Genomic DNA, 19,827 nt, shown 5'->3' with positions numbered 1-19,827 from the left:
AGGGTCCTGGTTGGAACAAGTTCTCCCTCTTCCGTTTGCTTCTAATTTGTTACTGAGGACATCAGCTAACCAGCAATTCTTCAATTCTTAGAGCATTCAAATTCCTTTACGCTCCCTTTAATGCTAGCCTCGAAGCCTGCGATCCGTGACCAGTGACCTCCGAAAGCTACGAGAAAGGAGGGCTGCTATACCAGGGATGCCGGACGATACAAGTACGCCTCCGAGTTGCGAACGCTATTGCACACAATCTAGATGGAAAGGAGGATTTTACCTTCGAGGCTTTGGGTTTTTCGCGTAGAGTATAAGGGGGAGAAGTCTGTTCGTCTACAGACAAACCCAAAGATGTTCTTGCTGCTGCTATTGCGCAATACCATAACCAGACGCCGAAGGATCCTGTTTATGACGCTGGGGAACTCTTCTCAGTTCATACCGAAGACACTTCGCTGCCACAAAATCTTTGGAGGAACATATTGAACATTCGCGTTGGTGATATGTACAATAGGGAAGGGAATAGGCAATGTACAAAGTGTTTTATTGTCCGCCTTGGATATTCAAACCACAAACTCATTGTCGAGCCAATGCTTGATGACAACCCCGCCCTCTTCGAATCCTTTCTTTGGCATTCGTACGATAATCGCTGCGTGACTGTGTCGGTGCTTGTGGATGTAGACGGGGTATCTACGAAATCCGACGGCATTGAGCGAGTCGATAATGGCGAATTGGGCGGGTGTGAGGGCCAGAACGGGGTATTTTAGTCCATTGTATACAATCTCTGGTGCTTGGGGGGATGATGGCGACAAGGTGTGCTCGTCTTTGGGAAGTTCAACGTCCTGTTCGTCAGCCGGGGAGAGGTAGTCAGGGTCTTGGCTGGAGTTGATGTTTTCAAAAACGTCTTCGACAGCATTTTGAACATCCTGGACTAGAAGTGGAACATGGTAGCTTCCGAAAAAGACCCCCGTTTCCCCCTGTCCATGGAGACGGATGCGTTGACGGCTGCGGACGGTTTGTACGACGGCGTTCAGGAGGAAAATGAACGAGCCTACGGGGACAAAGAAGAGGAGGAAAAGCCAGAATGGGAGGTTGGCAATGATTCTCATCGTCTTGTGCCATGCGTGGGAATCAAGTGGGTTCGGTTCTTTTCCCTCCGGAGGAAGGGTGTATACGTCTGAATCAACGACGACTGGCTCGTAGCCTTTGGCATAGTTGAAGTTGGTAGTCTCCAGGTCTGGAAACGGGTCGAATTTAGAGATTCCAGTGGTGTAGAAGACAGCAGACCGGTCATTCACGATATTCGCATAGGCAGATCGATGCTTGAATCGCGCCAGCGCTTTGATGAAGATACTCTCGGGGTCAGCCAGAATGCTGAGCAGGGGCTTACCCGTCTCCCGGAACGAATCAATCATGAAAAGCTGTCTTCCAGACATAGAGATCGTTCGCGCCCCCAGCACATTCCAGATATGATTTTGTATGCCCTTCAGCGGAGTGCGCACGCCAACATGCGGCGTTACGAACGTCGTCAAGTTGACGGGCTCCAGCTTATCCAGCCATCCGCGTGCGTAGAGCAGCCCTAGCGCATATCGGGCTACCAGGCCTCCCAGCGAATAACCCACAACACTCAACTTCTTGATCGTATGTCCTTGTCCTGCCAGTGCATCCAGTGTGTCCTCCACCTCGTGCGCCAATCGCTCCCCACCCAGCTCGATACCATCATAGGTGAAATTTCTGGCATTTCGCTCAGCAGCAAGAATATGCAAACGATCAGCCCCGTATCTCTCCCTCAGCGACGTAGCCACGTAGTCCAAATGTGTTGGATTTCCCCATAACCTTTTCCTCTCATACCGGAACGTCAGTCAACCCCGTATTCTTAGTCATCAGGGGGCGGGAAGTTTAGCGGACATACCCGTGGACGAGCACGCAAAGATGGTTTGCTGAAGATGCACTCGTTGAGGCCATTCCAGAATCGATCGGTTGCAGGGGACTTTTTTTCGCAGCGCAGGGAGAGGGTGAGTAAGATTTTCAATTGAGCCCCTCGTCGCATCTTTATGAGCCTGGGGCTAGTGTGCCCTTATCTTGCGATATTGTTGCAATCTAAAGATAAGCTGCTTGGCGTGGTTGCCTAGTGGATATGGCATGTGAGGCATTATTCGTAGTTAACTAACTAACTAGTGGGTCTTGCGGGGGGGCCTTCCTGATTTAGATATTGTCACTCGTTCTGTTCTTCTTTCTGATTATACCATAAACAATGAATACTACCCACTTGCTTATACCTTAGCTCTATACGAATCCCCGTTTAAGCAATGGTTTCAATACCCCTTTCCGCCGGCTTGTCGCAATGAGACCAAAATCGAAGACAAGATATGATCAAGGCTCAAAACAGAATCAAATTCCGAAGTATGCCAAGTGGAAACAAGCCGATGAAGTCCAGATAAGGCGCTTGAAGAAGAAGCACAAAGAAAACGACAATAGTACCTTGAAGAAAGGCAAGGAATCTGCGGACGCAAAGGTCGACAGCCTCTATCACGGTTTCGAACACTTCCGTTAATTTACCAGCGCCTTTAAAACGCAGGCTGGTTTGGTTATAGTTTTAGCCACCCAAGTTCCTGGCATCCAAACAGCGCCCCTTGAACCGCCTTGTCCGTTTTTTTCCTTGTGGTCTTGCTCCAATTTGTTGATTTGCTCCTTGTACTTCTCCTCCATTTTCCTGATATTGGCCTCTATTCCCTCGCACTTTTCAAGTTCGCGGGAAGAAAGTGAAGACTTGCTTGGAGGCGAGGTTCGAAGGTCTCTATCGCAGACTTAAACACTTTCATCGGGTTGACAACTCGTGGGCCGGTTCCGGCTAAGCACCTAGCTTCTGCGCTTCGAACAGCGCCAGTGCGAGCAAATGAAATGAAAATACTGTCGGCGACTTGCGATGCTTCCTGTGTTTTCGCCAGTCCTGTATATGCGCTATGCGTATTTCGTCTCTGCGGATACTTATGTGTGATTGTTTTGATGCTTGTTTTGATGGTTGAGGTCTCGTTCGTTTTTCTCAGCCAGATTGTTGGAGACTTCATCCTACATAGCACCGTTAGCACCGATATAGCCTATGGCAGCTAGTGCCTATATAACAACCTGAGCCTACAACAACTCTCAGTCTTCCAATAGAGCTCCTTCTCCAGATATTCTCCCAAGCAGAAGAGTACTATCTGCGAATGAAACTTCTGATTCAGCTTGAAGACAGCCGATGGGCATGTTGCGCTAGATGTCGGAAACTGCATCCACGAGAAGAGTTCTACGAGATGTCACTAGTGGATGATCCAACCACATGGATGTGTACCTGGTGGGCTGGGCTAATAGACATATGCCCTTGTCTTACATTGACACTACGCAGTCGAAAACAGATCATCATGGAATACCTTATGAGGACAGTTAGTGATGCACACAATATTAATCTTGTTAAAAATGGCCTTTTGGAGAAGTCTAGCAATGCAAGAGGTGAAAAATACCTCTTACATAATGCAGCGCCGACTCAACAGTGATACTTGATGCTATATTTGTGACGGCTCAACGGCTCAACGCCAGACAAACAGCGCCAACATATCAAACGATGCCATACAAGCAATGTGGGCAAACAAGGGCTTAAGCCGCACCACACAAATGCCTATAAAGACCGTTCATCGCCTAGATAGATTTCCTTTTCTTCTTCTTCCCCAGATTCGATATTCTCGTCGTTAGGCTACCTAGTCTAGATATGAATATTATTCGTTTTATCTGCTAGTTTCTGAGCCCGTGACAATATTCTCTCTTAGTGATGGCGACAACTCGATTGCCTGTACTCAATTTGAGGTGCCCTCTGCAATTCATGACATGAAAAGAAATTCTCGGGAATCTGTACATGTTTGCCATGGTCCAGATTTATGGGACTGGATATCTCGTTCAAATGATGAACAGGATGGTGGGCGTTGTCTTGCACATGTGTCTAGACTGGACACTTCAGAGTCGACTGTGGTGGCTGTTACACAGAGTTTAGGGAAAGGTATTTGGCCAGGATCCTTCGAAGCTGACTCGGTATTGTCTTGGTTGCGAAAAGTTCGATCAACGTAGTCAATGGAGAAGTTATACTTCGGGCGTGTGTCTAGGATATATGGTATACTTGCTGATGTCGCTTATGATTGCACATTTCTCTCTCCCCATCCATTAATAAAAATAGCAATTTCAGGGGAGGTGTCTCGAATTTTTGAAGGGCGAAAGTAGCCGAACCATATCAGACATTATTATCATGCGCTGCCTGTATGTACGGTCTAATCAGCAACCTCCAAAATCGAAGATTTATATCGAAGTCCTCATAAAAGCATTGCCGTAGATAATTGTATTTGATCTTTTGATGAGCAACCTTCAGTTCCTCCATTGCATTTCCGTTGTTCCTTCCAATTTATTGCCCTCCTCGCCCTTCCCCCCTCCCCCATTCTCAGTTTTCATCGCATTGTACCTATACCAAAATACCCGCTACAAAGCCGTGGATAATTATACTTGGTCTAAAAAGGTTTATGACTACAAGAAAGCCTGGAGATGGAGCAGAATGCAATATTCGATATTATCATATTGGCACGACAGAAAGACTGTTTTAAATCGGATACAACGACGTCATAAAAGACGTCAAGGCTACTCTACAGTCTGAACCGAATGAAGTAAGAATCATGGCAGGAGCTCGTGTACTTTCGATAATCTTGTATGTCTTATGCGTATATTGTATCATTTATTTTGCTCAGCCAGATGTCCAATACCCGTCATATTGCCAATAAATACTTGACGGCTGGCTCAAACCGCCCACATTCCTGGCATCCCGACACCAAATACAGCCTTGAACCGACTTTGTTTCCAGGCACCGGCTCCGCTACAAAGCCTCGAACTGCAGACAACACCAGTGTGGGAGCAATAATTCTGTCGGTGGTATGGGGTACTGTCTGTTTAGATTCTTGTATATCTTATTTGTATTGTATGTTGTGTAGTTATGGTTGTTTGGCTAGTTTCTTCCTCAAAGATAAGGCATCTATAGACTTGTTTGTTTTGTTTGCAGATCTCCTTGGCTGTCCTCAACTTCGCCAGTCGATAGATACTCTTCGTGCTTTTGTTCCCAAGTTATTTATTGCTTTTATTTTATTAATCCTCTTGTATTCTTACGGACCTAAAGCTACTGAATCAAAAATATTCACTTCTGAAGTGTGAGAGAAGGTCTATAGATAGCGCAGTGAGTGTTATGAGAAGTATATGCGTAGTATTCACGGTACTAATCGCTGATGTCCTGTCCTCGGCCATCAGCGAGGTTAAGACTTTATGTCGCGGTCATGTGATGTGCGGGTGCTTATTAACCGCATGTGCGTGTTATGTACATGCATAAGTCCGCTATGCGGCTTTGTATCCTAACATGAAGATCACGGCCGGCGCATCACCTGAACTTCCGTCCGACATCTCCCAGTTATAGCAACCTGAACACCGAAATGACATCCTCTATTACTTGAAGTACCGAATTGCAGAGATGATACAATCGTTTTATTCATAAATCAAAGCATCCTTTCCCACCCATTCTTATTCATACAATTATTGTTATCATAATGTTCCCTCCCCTTGGACTATTCAAGGACGTACCATGTCCTCAGGCTCAGGATTGCTCGCTTCTGGTCTGTTTATTTTCGCACAAGAATACCAAGTCTTTTCTTGATAAAGAGAAGGGTACACAGCCAGCATCAGCAAAAGATGCGACCCCAGCAAGCACGCCGATCCCCAAGAGGAGGAAGATAGAACCGACTGCGACTGCGGATAAGGTCCGGAAGAACGCCTCGCCAGCACCAGCAAAAGAAGCACAGAAATCAACAGACAAACCCATAAAACCTGCTTCTCAAGATCCGGCAAAACTGCAGTCAACGTCGAAAAAGGTATCACCACCGCCTCCACGCGCGGTATCAACACCGGAGAAGAATGCACCTACAAAAGCGACGACACCGTCCCAACTACCACCAAGAAAGGCGCGCAAGGAAAGCTTGAATCCTCGGATGCTCACCAAAGCGCCTGCATCGCACGGTGTGCGGTTATCTATCTTGACCAAACTACATTCTGCCATGTCGAAGCTCAATGCCAAATTAGCGGAAGATCAGAAGAGCGGGAATAAGTACCTGGTCTTGTCTCCTAATGAGCTCGTGACAATGGCGCTTGATGAGGAGGAAAAAGCCGCGAAGGATAATCCAGGTGTATACGGGAATGTTATTAAGCTTCGGATTGTTAAGTTGTCCAAAATGAGCAAGGAGGACTGGGCGAATGAGGTTAAGGCGCATTTGAATGCTCGGTATTATAAGTTCGAGCCGGTTCAGGAGCCGTCCAAGCCGAAGGATCTCACGACTGGATTAAGTGCGAGGGAAGAAATCGCGATTGTCGGTAAACTGGTCACGCCGTTAGAAGGTCTCGAAGGATTTGGCTACGTCACCCGCGCGCCGTCAAAGGAGGAAATCGAAAGTGCCAAGAAGGGCGTCGAAGGGTCCCAAGGCTGGGAACAATGCGCTCGATGCGGTGGACGATTCCAGGTCTGGCCCGGACGGCGTCCTGATGGTTCATTGACGAGCGGAGGACAGTGTACCCATCATCCGGGGAAACCGATGTATCCTCCAAAATCGCAAACAGAGCACATCACGGGACCCAGGGAGGCATACTACTCTTGCTGTAACGAATCGCTGGGTACATCGCCCGGCTGCAAGAAAGGCGACACGCATGTCTTCAAGGTCTCAGAAACGAAACGCCTCGCGTCGATTCTACAGTTCGAGAAAACGCCCTGGCAGCCGGATAAGAGACCACGACCGCCTGTATGCTTCGACTGCGAAATGGGATACACGACGTTTGGAATAGAACTCATCCGCCTCACAGCCGTCAGCTGGCCTGATGGCAAACCCCTACTCGACATCCTCGTCCGACCAATGGGCGAAGTCCTAGATCTCAACTCACGCTTCTCCGGCGTCTTCCCCGAACACTACGCAAACGCCGTGCCCTACGACCCATCAAAATCAACCCCAGTATCAAACGAAACCGAAAACCAGCCCCTCCAAGTCGTCGACTCCCCCGCCGCCGCCCGCTCCCTCCTCTTCACCCACCTTCAACCCACGACCCCGATCATCGGCCACGCAATCGACAACGACCTCAACGCCTGCCGCATCATCCATCCTACCGTCATCGACACGGTGATCCTCTACCCCGCCCCACGCGGCGGCTTGCCCAACCGAATGAGTCTGAAGACGCTGTGCAGGAAGTTCCTTGAGCGGGAGATTCAGACGGGTGGTGAGAGGGGTCATGATTCGAAGGAGGATGCGGTTTCGACGGGGGATTTGGTGAGGGTTAAGGTTGGGGAGACGTGGAAGGTGTTGAAGTCTAAGGGGTGGGGGATTGATGTTGCTGGTGGGAAGCTTGTGCCGCCGGAGGGGACGGGGATGGGGGAGAATGAGGCTGCTCAAGAGAGGGCTTTGGGGGTTGGGGCTGGGGTTAAGAGGAAGGGGTTGTCGTGAGTGCTCATGGCACCGTTGGACAACATCTATTGTTGCATAGGATACTACGAGTAATAAATGTTTGGGTAAAAGACTGCTCCATTATATCTACCATTCGTAACGTCATGAGTAGAAACACCGCACTGACCAATCCAACAATGCCTTATCACAGGCAATACGCGGACCGACCAGCGCAGCGCAGGAAAAGCATTTCCTCACAAGAGCTCATCTATACCCCAACCAAGACCCAGCCTTGCTCCCGTCTTTTCATGGAAACCCCTTAAATGGACCGAGCACGGATCATGATCGTAGATTGTCGTTCGTCTCGAGCGGAGTAATTTACTCCTCGTCCTCCTCAGCCTCGTCGTTGACGACGTTGTAGAAGCGGAGTTCGTAGACACCCTTGGAGGTGGAGACGACGCGGAGCCAGTCACGGAGCTGCTGCTTCTTGAGGAACTTCTTGGTCCTGTTTTCATTAGCCCTGCCTTTGTCTTTCCGTGTAGGTTTGAATGTTGTAGGTGTGCGTACAGGTACTTGAGGTAGCGACCAGAGAAGGGAATGTGAGCAACAACCTCGACCTTGCCGTCACCGGTCTGGGAGATGACGACCTTGTCACCGAGGTTGCCGACACGGCCCTCGACCTTGATGCGGTCGTGGAGGAACTTCTCGAAGGCAGAGACGTCGAAGATCTTGTCGCTCGCGGGCTGCGAAGCGTTGATGACGAACTGTGCTTTATTAGCATCTTCAATTGCGATTTCATGAGAGTAAGTAAAATGGGCGCATACCTTCTGGGTGACCTTCTGGGCCTTGCGACCACGAGCCTATGTACAGGAAAATCGGAATTAGCCTACTGCTCCATAATGTCGGATCCCAGAATTTCTTCCGGGGGAACAGCAAAGCGGTTCATGAATTTGGAGGACATACAGTGACGGGGGCCATTGTGACTGGTATGGGGTTGATTTGGGTGTTTTTGAAAAGAAAAATGAACGCAAAGAAGTGAGTATCCTGCGCCTGGTGGATGATCGAGAGAAAGAAATCTTCGTGGTGGAGCCGTCTTGTCGATAACCAACCCTCGTCGCGCGGTGCGAGCGACTAGTCCTAATTGGGAAATAGGGCTATTATTTTGAGAGTAGGGTACGAGCTAGTCACATGCAGCAGCTGCCTGGATGACTCATCCCCTTCATCGCTTACCACTAGCGTGCACGGACCCCCTTCCTCAACATATAAATACTATGCTATCCCCGCCACTCTTTCAACCTTTCTTCTTTTTTCTCCAGCTCTCTTTGCCTTTTGGCTTAGATCAAGTGTAGTATCTGTTCTTTTCAGTTTAATCTCTGAAAGTGTTCTAAGGAACACAACATTGATTAATCTTATTTTTGGTCTCCGTGGCTGGGCCTCTGTGCTTGCGCATGTCTGGCCGCACAGTGTCATCGGGCTTACACTATCCCTGATAGACGCGAACACCTTTTTCATCAATACGGTCGGCTTGCTGACTGGTTGGAGAAGATGGTTTTTTTTTTCGTGTTGTGTAGATTTAACTTGGTAGATCGGGTTCAATATAATAAGCTTAGTCCTGTGTCTACAATGTCTGTTCTGTACCCATAGAGTTCTGACGCCTTCATGTCCGTGTTAAGACTGCAAAGCTCTTCCATGTCTATGAACCCAGTGATCCCACGCGAATACGATCAAGCAGTAATGTAATATCAAGCTGTATTGAGCTCTATCAACTATTTCTTTCGTAGTACGACGTACCTGTACTATCAGCAAGTGAATACAAAGCAAACATCCCCGTTGGCAACCTCTTTTCACCTTGACATATTTTCTTGACGTCAATCCGCAACACCACCAACCAAACCACCACATCTACTCTACCTCTGCAGGACTCTACCTCTGCAGAGACAAGATGATCGACCATCGCATTTTCGAGGATCTTCAGACAAAGATCGATGAGGAGACTCACGTTCGTGATGTATGTTGACCTGTCAGAAGCTGAGCTTCGACTTGACGCGCGAGGAAAGAATGGAAGCTAATTTACACAGGAACTCCAAGAAATCGTCCAGACGCTCGCGAGACGGGGTACATCTCCATCCTAAATCGAATGGTTTATGCAGGCATGCAGACTAACGACGTACAGGACGCTCGACGCAAGCTATCCTCTCTCGCGCTCATTCTACACCCTCTGGCCAGCGTAAGCTCCCCTACCCGTTACTTGCTTGAGTGATAGAAAGCTGAAAGAAAGAACAGTAAAACCCGTCCTCGACAGCGCAACCAAAGAAATCATCGCCCAGAAAGCAGAAGTCACCCGTCTCAAGGTCGTGGCTGACCAGCACCCGTTCTACAAGTACAACGGGCTGTGGACGCGGGAGTTGCAGAATCTTGTACGCACCCTACCCTCTGTTGCTATTGACTGGTTGCTGATTGGAAAGGTGACGGCTATCGAGCTCTGCGCGTGGTTGGGCGGATTCCAAGAGTACAAGAGCGCGGACTCGAGCGAGTTTTTGATGATTGAAGAGGTTGGAAAGTTCTTGGATGGTATGCTATTTCCCCGTTTTGTCTCTTATTTATGCAGATAGTGCTAATTCGTGGTAGTCCCCGTGAACTTGAAAGAGGAGGATGCTTTCCACCTGACTATCGAGGAGTATCTGCTTTCTCTCATTGCCATGGCTGAGGAATTGGTTCGTCCCTGTCTCCTGTACTGAGGTTGAGCTTGGCTAATTAAAGTAGTCTCGTCTGGCTGTCAACTCCGTGACTCTTGGTGACTACACGCGTCCGATGCAGATTGGCAGTTTCATCAAGGATTTGTTTGCGGGATTCCAGTTGCTCAATTTGAAGAATGATGTGCTGCGGAAGAGGAGTGATGGGATGAAGTACAGCGTAAGTCTTTTTCAGATTGTGAGATGCTGTGACATAGTACTAACGGTGAACAGGTCAAAAAGGTTGAGGATGTTGTCTATGATCTTTCGCTGCGCAATTTGATTCCCAAGTAGTGCTACGGCTTAATTCACGGAAAAGTAAAGATAGATTATCGCGAGGTATCAATACTAGTTTACAAAATTATAAAAGACAACTGAGTTGGGGGACACCATCATAAACATAAAACCAAGCCCCTAAGACAACTTAGCCTGCTCCCCCGATGCCCCAGCCAACGTCCCCTCCTTCCTCGCCTTCTCAATCTCCTCCGCAATCCTCCCCTCCAACCCCTCCGGCTTCGACGTACTAGCCCACCTCCCAACAACCTTCCCATCCGCGCTAATCAAAAACTTCTCAAAATTCCACTTCACCCTCCTCAACCCCATAATCCCGGGCATCTCCTCCTTCAACCAGTTGTACACGGGAGCCGCCTGCTCCCCGTTCACATCCAACTTGCCCAGCACGGGGAAACTGACTCCGTAGTTCATCAGGCAGAAGGATTGGATGTCGTCGTTGGAGCCGGGGTCTTGGGAGCCGAATTGGTTGCAGGGGAAGCCGAGGATTGTGAATGTGTCGGGGTATTTCTCGGTCAGGGATTTGTAGAGGGTTTCGAGGGAGGCGAATTGCGGGGTGAAGCCGCATTTGGAGGCTGTATTGACGACGAGGATTACTTTGCCTTTTAGGCTGGAGAGAGGGAAGGGTTTGCCGGTTTCTGTTTTTCAGAGTTAGTTTTGTTTTGGTAAAGGGGTAGAGGGGGGACGTACTGTCGACCGGTTCAAAGTCGTAGAATGTAGTCGCGGACGACATGGTTCTGGTGTTTGGAGGTTGGATTTGCGCGCGTTGATGTGTAGGTGTAAACGATGATAGCAGATACTGTACTCTAGGAACAGCGATGGATCTGGCAGTTGATGAGAATAAGCCACGGCAAACGATATTCGATGGAAGAGGTCGCATTTTATAGGAGAAGCCGAGGTTGGACCGTTGAGGAGATCGTTGAGCCCGTTAACGGCGCTGATGTCATCGCCCGTGTCATATGCTGAGTAATGCAGATTATGCCGCCATACGAAGGATAATTACAAATTCGACTTTCTAGAATTTACATGCCAGAATTCTAAATAGTTAGCAGTAGTTATGAAGTATGTGATATATAAGCAGTTAAACGGCTGTGTTTGTTCCGACAAGTAGAGAAATAAATTCAGTACGGAAGTGTATAGATCCGTGTTCCGTAGAGGTAGAGAGCATAGATTTCGATGTCATGCCATGATGACCTTAGGATAAAGCAATAGAGTGGTTCCAAACAAGTCTTGCACAAAAATCACCATTCTATGCCAGAGGCCAACAGTTAAAATCCTTCCTGCATGCTCGTTGGTCCGGGCGCACGTCAACCCATGGAGTAAAATATATATCCAGCGTCCGACTGTATCACCTCCACCATCTAAACTTGGGTCATTTCCCGGCGCTATAATTTCGTAGCCATAATATCGGGATGCAGTTTCCTTCGGAACATACCCCGCAGCAAGATATTACCCGTGATATAGTGACCGCGACCGGCGGGAGTCATGGCTGCGACGAACCGTTTCATCCAGCATAACGCAGACCAACATCCAATATTCCTTGTATCTTTCTCTCCCTCATATCATTGAATAACAACACTGGCGACCGTAGCTCACTCCTCGTGACCCTGATCCATCTCCAAAACATCCATATCCAACTCCTGCATAACCTCCAGCACAACCCCCAAACTCTCCATAAACCCATTAACCGCAACCCGTAGCATCCGATTCGTCGTCGCGCGATACATAGTCTTCAAGACCGATTTGTCTTCCCCCTCGACTTCCATCTTCTGTGTTTCGGTTTCCGAAGATGCGGACGGAGCGACGAGTTCGAAGTGCCGCTGGACAAAGGGCGATAGTTCGGTGTCGACTTCGAGCGTGCGGAGGGCGGAGGAGGCGAGGTGGGTGGAGGGGAGGGGGAGGGTTATTGTTCTGTTGTTGTTAGTTTGCTCTTTGGTTTGGTGTGTGTTTGTCTGCGAAAAAATTGGTTTGCGGGGTGGGATGAGGGAGGAAGGACGGACAGTGTGTAGGGGAATTCGGTCGCGTTGGCTGCCATTGTGTTCTTTTTGTGATTGTGATGTATAGGAAGGAATAAAGAATTGATAATGTGTTGTTGCAGTGCTGTTTGTTTGGAGGAGTCGAGGTGGAAGTGTTGGAGGGGCTCGTTTGCGGTGGTGTAGTAACCGAGGCGGCTCAGTTGAGGTACGGAGCAGGATGCAGCGATGTATGTCTCTGTATCAGTAATCTATGTTATTGGGTGATAATCCTGATAATAAAGTAAGTTTTCAAGAACCAATTGGCCGATTGAATCAACATAATATACATTTAGTGCTTTGTTGCTGTACGGTCCATAGTAGCCTCAGCACACCTGCTAAGACCAGAGGTTTCTACGGGACATGGATGGACAGGGAACGAAAGATCGAGATCTTGTACGGAGTACAGAGTTCTAAGCAATGGTTCATCTGGGGAAGATCTAACACGTTTCTTGCATGGTCTATCTCTAAATGTACGACTACTATGATATATATTTACAATGGACAAGACCATCCAATCTACTGCAAAGCAATGAATAGAATGCGATCAATTAAAGAAAAAGTACTGTACACAAGTAATCATCCGTAGATCGTCGAAGAATAAACAAACCAAAGTTCACATGAAGATTATAGAAACAAAAAGATATCCGCTTAATACTCCCACATAGGCATGGCCTTTAGCAGTGTCCAGCAGCCAACAAAACGAGGTAACCTTGACATGACGCGTTGCTCAAAAAGAAAATCCTTCAGAATTATATCCAGGGCCCGTGAGACGAACATGTTGAGAAAAAGAAAATTTGTAAAAGCAAAAGTGGTATAATATTAGAAGGTAAGTATGTCCTGCTCAACAAAAGACCTTAAACAATCCTCTTCACATGCGTAAAGATCTTCTTATTTACAGGAGGTTGCCGGTGAGACCCTTGAGGGGGAGACCGCCGAGCAGGCCCTGGACGAGACCCTCGACGCCAGTCAGGAGGTTGTTGACGTTGAGGATTTTCAGGAGACCAGTGACCTGCTGGACGTTAAGGTCCTCGGGGAGGATACCGCCCTTGGTGAGCTTGGGAGTGATCTGCTCGGCAAGGCTGGAGATGGCGTCGTCACGCTTGAGGAGGTCGCCGAGGAGACCACCAGTGAGGCCCTTGAGGAGACCACCACCGAGAAGGTTGTCGAGGACGGACTCGACGTTGGTGAGGAGGCCGTTGACGTTGAGGACGTTCAGGAGACCAGTGACCTGCTGGACGTTGAGGTCTTGAACGACCTTGGTGACCTGGGGAGTGATCTGCTCGGCAAGGCCGGAGATGGCGTCGTCACGCCGGAGGAGGCCATCAACGACGGGGAGATCGACGAGGCCCTCGTCACGCTGGAGAAGGTCACCAACGAGGGGGATATCGCTGAGGCCCTCGTCACGCTTGACGTTGACATTGGCGCCGACACCAACGTCGAGGAGCTGACGCTTCTCCTCACCACTGGAGAGGTTCTTGAGAGCCTTCTCGACACTCTGGAGCTCTATAATACCCTTTGTTAGCCTTATGTTTTGCGTAGGGAAGAAATCGTAGATCGGTGGAACATACGAGAGACGAGCTTGTTGACCTGAGCCTCGTCCTTGGTGCCGAGGGCCTTGGAGAGGAGACCCTGGACGTCACCAGTGACCTGGTGAACCTCGGCGAGAGCACCGTTGACGTTGGGGATGGCAGCGCCGGTCACAGCGGTGACAACGGCGAGCATAGCGGCGATTCCAGTGAACTTCATTGTGACGAATTTGGTTTATTTGGGGTTTGAAAGAAAGAAGGAGTGACTGTTGTAAAGTTGGGTTTGTAAAAAAGAATGAATGACTGCGTAAAGCAGGTGGGTTGAGAAAGAACGACTGGAATGAAAGACTGGCCTTTGACTGGTGTGAAGAGGAAAGAAAAGAACACAAGGAAGTGCTGAACGAGCCCAGCTTATATAGACTGTGAACGCGGGTCCTTCATGGCTCTCCTTATCGGCGGGATCCCCCGTTCCTCTTTCCTTGGACGGACAGCGCAGATCAGGGGGGGGAAGAAAGGAAATTGGCAGTGGGAATAGGAGACAAATCTGCCCTAATTGCCTACGACACGGGCGAATTCAACGACTAGCACAACAAAGCAATATGGATCGTCAACATACAGTAGGAATTAGCGCACATGGCGCCTTCAGTGGGGTTATTACATGGTCCAAGTTTATACCAGGTAAGCTTTACTGCGGTTTAGGGGGTTATTCCAATTGGTGAGTAGCTCTACCCTATTAGGAGATGAGCCTGGTGTACTTCTGTTTTGGGACAGATGGTGGATAGATGACGTTAATTCCTTGCCCATTCGGCAATTTAGAATCCACTCTTTATGTACTAAAGGATATCATTGGTTAAATATATTCCCCGGTTTAGGGATTCAACAACCAGTCAGATGCAAACAGCCGCAGTATACCACCAATCAGGCACTGTATCTGGCCCAATGGAAAGTAACGAGGCTAAACTAGTCGAAGCCAAAAACCGTTTGCCGCTCCACACTTGCCTGTTTGGGCGGGGAATGGTATTGTTACATATTATGATTCTGTTATCGTTTTTACTCGGGAATTCGATATTCTCGTGATATTCCAGGAGATTTCTCTCACAATATATCCGATTGCATGCTACATAATATGTATGGAGTAATTTGAAAGAATACTGCAATGTGCCATCACTGAACTCTGTACTACCAAGTGTGACCGCATTACCATACACTGTACTCATCCCTGTCGATCTCACTCCACCGTCAAGTGCCACTGCCTATCCTCATCACAGCTCCAACTCTTTCGCCTCTCTATCAAAATCACGCAACATTCTAAATGGCTCGTGCCCATGGCAAATGGCAAAATAAACTCTCCAGGTCAACTCCGGAGTAAAATGAACCTGCGGAATGGAGAGCCAGGAACATAATTTTGAGACTACGCTATTGTTCTTCGCTGACCATCTTCCGAATAACTATTTATTTGCTATGACCCTCTCCCCTCCCCGATGGAAACTAGCGGCTGTAGAAAACGAAATGAACAATCACTCGGACCACCTTGTCGCACTGGAAACTGGATCGAACGAGGCATGCACTTTCCCGAGTTGGCAAGAGAATTCCCCCTACACCGAGTACGAGTTCTTGCCCAGACGCACCGGTCATTTCACAGAACATTCGGTCACACAGGAGAGCACAGATGATCAGGAGGATTCCGAATCCGATTGCTCCGAGAACAAAACAAACGTCTCCATCACAGTGGAAACATCTCCCAGCCGGTGCATTATTGAGATCGCTGGAACCCGGCAGGAGAACTGGCACCACCCAGAAACTTTGAGTAACACAAGGCGCCGTTTGCTTTGCTGTCCCGTCTTTGATGATTGAGTTTTGTAGGATTCCTCCGTGCAGGACTCGAGAACTCTTTGCTAGTACTCTGCACATAGTTCGGAGTCCCATCTCCTTCTGGTTCGGATGAGTAGATCTTCTGCAGCTGCCAAATCCCGTGTACCTTCGCTGTCGAGGATTAACTTCCACCTCTCCTTGTCCCTATCACATCCCTCAATAAGAGTCCGCAGAGCATGCTGCTTCCGGTTTCCCTGTCGGTCTGTTCCTGACTATCACAATACTTCTACATGTCATTGGTCAACACCGTTCTAGACATTATCCATAGCACGGAGAATGCCGTACGATACGGTGTGCGAGTTCCTCGTGCAAATACGCATCGCCAACGGAGAACCATCGGGCTCTGCAGCTGTGCGGCCTTCCAGAACTCGATCAGGTGTTCTTATGCAACTCCCTAAATATTCGCTAATTGGACTTGATCTTGATAATCGATCTTGAAGAACCCCTTGCCGTTCTATTGGATCTGTATCCATTGCCCTGGAACCCCTCCTCGTTCAACCAGTGCACGGAGTACGGAGTACATTGCCTTAGCATGCCCTCGCCTGAATCTATGCTCATTATGAACACTTTACCACACGCGGGACTGACTTGATGAATTTTCTGTAGAGTGCTATAGACCTCTCTGACTCTGGAATTGACAAAGATTGTCCTCACAGAGAGCAAGTGTACCCTGTACTCTGTACTCGCTCGGAGCAATGCTCTGGAGTGTTGATGTGCTCCAGAAACGGTAATCATGCCAGCCACAGTGTGGATTAACTGTGGCACAATATCTGCACCTGACATGTCACGTGCTGTTGATAGACCGTTGTTTTATCACGTGAAATGGTTGTCGTGCCAACTGTCCGCGCTAGTCCGCATTGGGCGAACCACAACATAACAGCGCCAGGCGTGCATCGCAGTTGCCCAATCGGTCATCACCAACACCTCAACCGCCAGACAACAACAACAACAACACCACTTCATCTTTTTCTCTCTCTTCTTTCCCTCTCATTCCCCAGAGTTTCCCCTCCTCATCCTCTCTATCCTCCCTTCTCTCCTTGGCCATTGTCGCCTTGGTCTCGTGTATCTTTATACCTCCTTCTCCCCAAACAGTCAACCCCCATTGCTTCCCCTCCGCGGCATCGATTTTTGATAGCTGTGATAGCAAAGCAACAACAAGTCAATTCTTTTGTTTTTGGAATATTAGCAACAGATCATGACTGTTTAGCTTTGGAACGGGTATACGATTTAGTGTTGTCTTCTGCGATCCTATTCTTTCGAGCGCCTTTGTTGTCGGTCCGGCTGTTTATTCTTCAACTCTTCTTCTCTTTTATTTACAATATCATAAACGACATTTCCAATCGTCATGGCTGGAAACAGTACTGGCTGCGGCCAGATCATTGAATACATTCAAGGTTCGTGTGCTATTGTTTTGATTGCCCGTCCCTGACCGGCGCGATGGCAACCCGGTGCTTTTTGTTTTGAATTAAGCTGATGGAAAGTCAACCACTATAGATCGTCTCTATCTTGCCTCCTACGATTCCCCGCCGGATTCGAGAACTCCCTTTCCCTTCCCGTTGGAGCAAACCAAGTCTCCCAGCAAGCGTCGAGCCCATCCCAGCACTCCCAGCAGCAAGAGACGTAGCCCGGTCTATTTCACAGTGGAGGATACCCTGTTCTACAATGCTTTCCATGCGGATTTTGGCCCGTACCACATTGGTCACCTCTATCGCTTTGCGGTTCACTTCCATGAGATTCTTGGGGACCCCGCAAACAGTGACCGGGCGGTTGTGTTCTACAGCAAGACCGACGGGAAGAGCCGTGCAAATGCCGCATGCTTGGTTGCTTGCTACATGGTTCTGATCCAATCGTGGCCCCCGCATCTGGCTTTGGCGCCCATCGCGCAGGCAGATCCGCCGTACATGCCCTTCCGTGACGCTGGATACAGCCAAGCGGATTTCATCCTGACCATCCAGGATGTCGTCTATGGTGTCTGGAAAGCCAAGGAGAACTCTCTATGTGGGTTGCGTGAGTTTAACCTTGAAGAGTATGTATCGCGTCCCCTAAGCCTGACAACTGAGGTTCTGACGATTATCAATTCAGATACGAGAAGTTTGAACGAGTCGACATGGGTGACTTCAACTGGGTTACACCGCAATTCCTCGCCTTTGCCTCTCCACAACACCATCCGATTACCCCCATTCCCCCAAACTCGAAGGAATACGCGGCCTTGCCTTCCACAGTCTCCGAAGTCCTTGCTTCCAAGATGCCTCTTTCTTTCAAGAATGTCCTCGCCCACTTTGCCTCGCGGGACGTGGGCTTGGTCGTGCGACTGAACTCCGAACTCTACTCTCCCTCGTACTTTACAGCTCTCGGAATCACCCACATTGACATGATCTTTGAAGATGGAACATGTCCCCCATTGCCGTTGGTTCGGAAGTTCATCAAGATGGCACACGAGATGATCGCCAAGAAGAAGGGCATCGCTGTCCACTGCAAGGCTGGACTTGGTCGCACCGGATGTCTCATTGGTGCATACCTGATCTACCGGTATGGCTTCACCGCCACTGAGATCATTGCCTTCATGCGGTTCATGCGTCCTGGTATGGTGGTCGGGCCGCAACAGCACTGGCTGCACCTGAACCAGAATGCATTCCGCGAGTGGTGGTACGAGGATTCGATGAAGGAGAAGCTGGCTCAGGTGGCCGCGCCCGTCACACCGGGCAGAACGTCCACCAAGCAACGGGTTCAGCATACCCCCGTTGCGGTTGCGACACCACCCTCGAAGCGTGCAGCTTTGGGAGAGATTGATCACAACGAAGTGGGATCCCATCAGGCCGAAGAGAACCTCCCCGCACCAACACCCGGGCAACCACGCAAGTCCCACCGCAAGGATTCACGGCATCACCCGTACGCCCGTACCGCATCTGGCGGTATTGCGATGGAAAAGGATGCACGCAGGACCGGGGAGCACTCCAGTCACCGGAGCCAGCGCGACAGCAGCGAAAGTGAAGAGGAGATCCAACTCCGCCGGCTTGCGAAGCGTTCTTCCAAGTCCCCCGTCGCATCTCCAAGCCACCGCTCTGTCAGTTACTCGGCTACCGTCACCTTGGCCGATGACATCCACGAGGATCAGGAAAATTGGGGTGAGACAACGTACGCGGCACCCAAGACTCCTAAGACACCCAAAACCCCGGGCGGCACCAAGACCACCAGTGGCCCTATCTCTGTGAGCAAAGTCCGCTCCAGCCCTCGCCGGGTAACCGACAGCAAGAGCGAATCCCGGGGGGTCCGCAAGCCCAGTGGGCGCATCGGGAGCGCTGGGAGTCCTGTCAGGGTGAAGTGAATCAACAAAAGTTGATGTGGTCTCGGTTATTTTGAAGACACTTTTACGACTTTTTCCTTCTCGTATTAATTTTTTTCACCTTTACTTTTTTCATCTCCATGTTCCACTTTTCCACGTTTGCGGGCGTTGGGAGATGGATCTTATTGCATACCCATACTTTTGCATCATGACGTTTCCTCTTCTTGTTGATTTGTTTTTGTTGTCATGGGCGTCCAGTGGTCATTTGGTGTTTGGGGTCTTTGATGTTTGAGTTAGTTTCGCGGATTTTAACAGATTGACGATATTACTTCGTGCCTAGTCTCCGGGTTACGCGCAATGTCTAGAGCATCTACGTCAGTAAGATTTGAATGATTCTAGAAACCTGATAAATATGCACCATATCCCTTGGGCTTCTTGTACATTGTCCATTCTCAAGTATTCGATAGTCCTTGATCCACGAATCGTCCTCGCGAGAGTCGAAATCCATGGGCATATAACTACACCGAGTAACCACCTAGAGCAGAAGAGAGCCGTGTGAGTCCACGAATTGTATGAGATACTGGTGTGGGTAAGTGTTTTTACGTTTATATATATTGAGCGGAGGACGGTGTAAACGTTATA

The 19,827-nt window shown here is 49.0% G+C and overlaps 11 protein-coding genes across 11 annotated transcripts; 6 read left to right on the top strand and 5 right to left on the bottom strand.

The window, feature by feature from the left end:
- Positions 1-512: 512 nt before the first annotated feature.
- ASPGLDRAFT_1171165 (lipase ROG1 family protein) lies at positions 513-2,019 on the bottom strand. Its single transcript, XM_022539839.1, has 2 exons — positions 1,901-2,019; positions 513-1,824 (listed from the first exon to the last, which is right to left on the bottom strand). The coding sequence occupies exons 1-2, from the start codon at positions 1,951-1,953 to the stop codon at positions 552-554; spliced, it is 1,326 nt and encodes a 441-aa protein (XP_022404090.1). The 5' UTR covers positions 1,954-2,019; the 3' UTR covers positions 513-551.
- Positions 2,020-4,442: 2,423 nt separating this feature from the next.
- ASPGLDRAFT_1171123 (uncharacterized protein) lies at positions 4,443-5,424 on the top strand. The gene has a single exon (XM_022539838.1). It carries the CDS (start codon positions 4,714-4,716, stop codon positions 5,206-5,208), a length of 495 nt encoding a protein of 164 aa, XP_022404089.1. The 5' UTR covers positions 4,443-4,713; the 3' UTR covers positions 5,209-5,424.
- Positions 5,425-5,452: 28 nt separating this feature from the next.
- Positions 5,453-7,606, top strand: rex3 (putative RNA exonuclease Rex3). Its single transcript, XM_022545915.1, has one exon. The coding sequence runs from the start codon at positions 5,595-5,597 to the stop codon at positions 7,524-7,526; it is 1,932 nt and encodes a 643-aa protein (XP_022404088.1). The 5' UTR covers positions 5,453-5,594; the 3' UTR covers positions 7,527-7,606.
- On the bottom strand, positions 7,590-8,497 carry ASPGLDRAFT_144277 (60S ribosomal protein eL22). The gene is made up of 4 exons (XM_022541815.1): positions 8,430-8,497; positions 8,291-8,326; positions 8,034-8,230; positions 7,590-7,971 (listed from the first exon to the last, which is right to left on the bottom strand). The coding sequence occupies exons 1-4, from the start codon at positions 8,442-8,444 to the stop codon at positions 7,845-7,847; spliced, it is 375 nt and encodes a 124-aa protein (XP_022404087.1). The 5' UTR covers positions 8,445-8,497; the 3' UTR covers positions 7,590-7,844.
- A 733-nt stretch (positions 8,498-9,230) lies between these two features.
- Positions 9,231-10,631, top strand: ASPGLDRAFT_1169526 (translin). The gene is made up of 8 exons (XM_022539824.1): positions 9,231-9,474; positions 9,545-9,581; positions 9,640-9,693; positions 9,750-9,883; positions 9,932-10,037; positions 10,095-10,180; positions 10,230-10,379; positions 10,433-10,631. The coding sequence occupies exons 1-8, from the start codon at positions 9,409-9,411 to the stop codon at positions 10,490-10,492; spliced, it is 693 nt and encodes a 230-aa protein (XP_022404086.1). The 5' UTR covers positions 9,231-9,408; the 3' UTR covers positions 10,493-10,631.
- Positions 10,613-11,222, bottom strand: ASPGLDRAFT_119537 (glutathione peroxidase; the record flags this gene model as incomplete). Its single annotated transcript, XM_022540065.1, has 2 exons — positions 10,613-11,127; positions 11,180-11,222. 2 exons carry the CDS (start codon positions 11,220-11,222, stop codon positions 10,613-10,615), a joined length of 558 nt encoding a protein of 185 aa, XP_022404085.1.
- Positions 11,223-11,631: 409 nt separating this feature from the next.
- Positions 11,632-12,832, bottom strand: ASPGLDRAFT_43948 (CTAG/PCC1 family protein). The gene is made up of 3 exons (XM_022545914.1): positions 12,792-12,832; positions 12,490-12,734; positions 11,632-12,400 (listed from the first exon to the last, which is right to left on the bottom strand). Exons 2-3 carry the CDS (start codon positions 12,522-12,524, stop codon positions 12,082-12,084), a joined length of 354 nt encoding a protein of 117 aa, XP_022404084.1. The 5' UTR covers positions 12,525-12,734; positions 12,792-12,832; the 3' UTR covers positions 11,632-12,081.
- Positions 12,833-13,287: 455 nt separating this feature from the next.
- Positions 13,288-14,445, bottom strand: ASPGLDRAFT_1169782 (uncharacterized protein). The gene is made up of 4 exons (XM_022539825.1): positions 14,073-14,445; positions 13,585-14,007; positions 13,459-13,531; positions 13,288-13,420 (listed from the first exon to the last, which is right to left on the bottom strand). The coding sequence occupies exons 1-3, from the start codon at positions 14,248-14,250 to the stop codon at positions 13,524-13,526; spliced, it is 609 nt and encodes a 202-aa protein (XP_022404083.1). The 5' UTR covers positions 14,251-14,445; the 3' UTR covers positions 13,288-13,420; positions 13,459-13,523.
- A 752-nt stretch (positions 14,446-15,197) lies between these two features.
- Positions 15,198-16,096, top strand: ASPGLDRAFT_1169278 (uncharacterized protein). Its single transcript, XM_022539818.1, has one exon. The coding sequence runs from the start codon at positions 15,414-15,416 to the stop codon at positions 15,882-15,884; it is 471 nt and encodes a 156-aa protein (XP_022404082.1). The 5' UTR covers positions 15,198-15,413; the 3' UTR covers positions 15,885-16,096.
- Positions 16,097-16,512: 416 nt separating this feature from the next.
- ASPGLDRAFT_1169381 (uncharacterized protein) lies at positions 16,513-17,162 on the top strand. Its single transcript, XM_022539821.1, has 2 exons — positions 16,513-16,775; positions 16,825-17,162. The coding sequence occupies exons 1-2, from the start codon at positions 16,636-16,638 to the stop codon at positions 17,099-17,101; spliced, it is 417 nt and encodes a 138-aa protein (XP_022404081.1). The 5' UTR covers positions 16,513-16,635; the 3' UTR covers positions 17,102-17,162.
- An 85-nt stretch (positions 17,163-17,247) lies between these two features.
- cdcA (phosphoprotein phosphatase CDC14) lies at positions 17,248-19,227 on the top strand (the record flags this gene model as incomplete). Its single annotated transcript, XM_022548790.1, has 3 exons — positions 17,248-17,296; positions 17,397-17,928; positions 17,985-19,227. 3 exons carry the CDS (start codon positions 17,248-17,250, stop codon positions 19,225-19,227), a joined length of 1,824 nt encoding a protein of 607 aa, XP_022404080.1.
- Positions 19,228-19,827: the final 600 nt, after the last annotated feature.

This window comes from Aspergillus glaucus (assembly GCF_001890805.1).
Source record: "Aspergillus glaucus CBS 516.65 unplaced genomic scaffold ASPGLscaffold_4, whole genome shotgun sequence".
Taxonomy (NCBI): domain Eukaryota; kingdom Fungi; phylum Ascomycota; class Eurotiomycetes; order Eurotiales; family Aspergillaceae; genus Aspergillus; species Aspergillus glaucus.
Note: the sequence above shows the minus strand (reverse complement) of the source record. Positions and strands in the feature narration are given on the sequence as shown.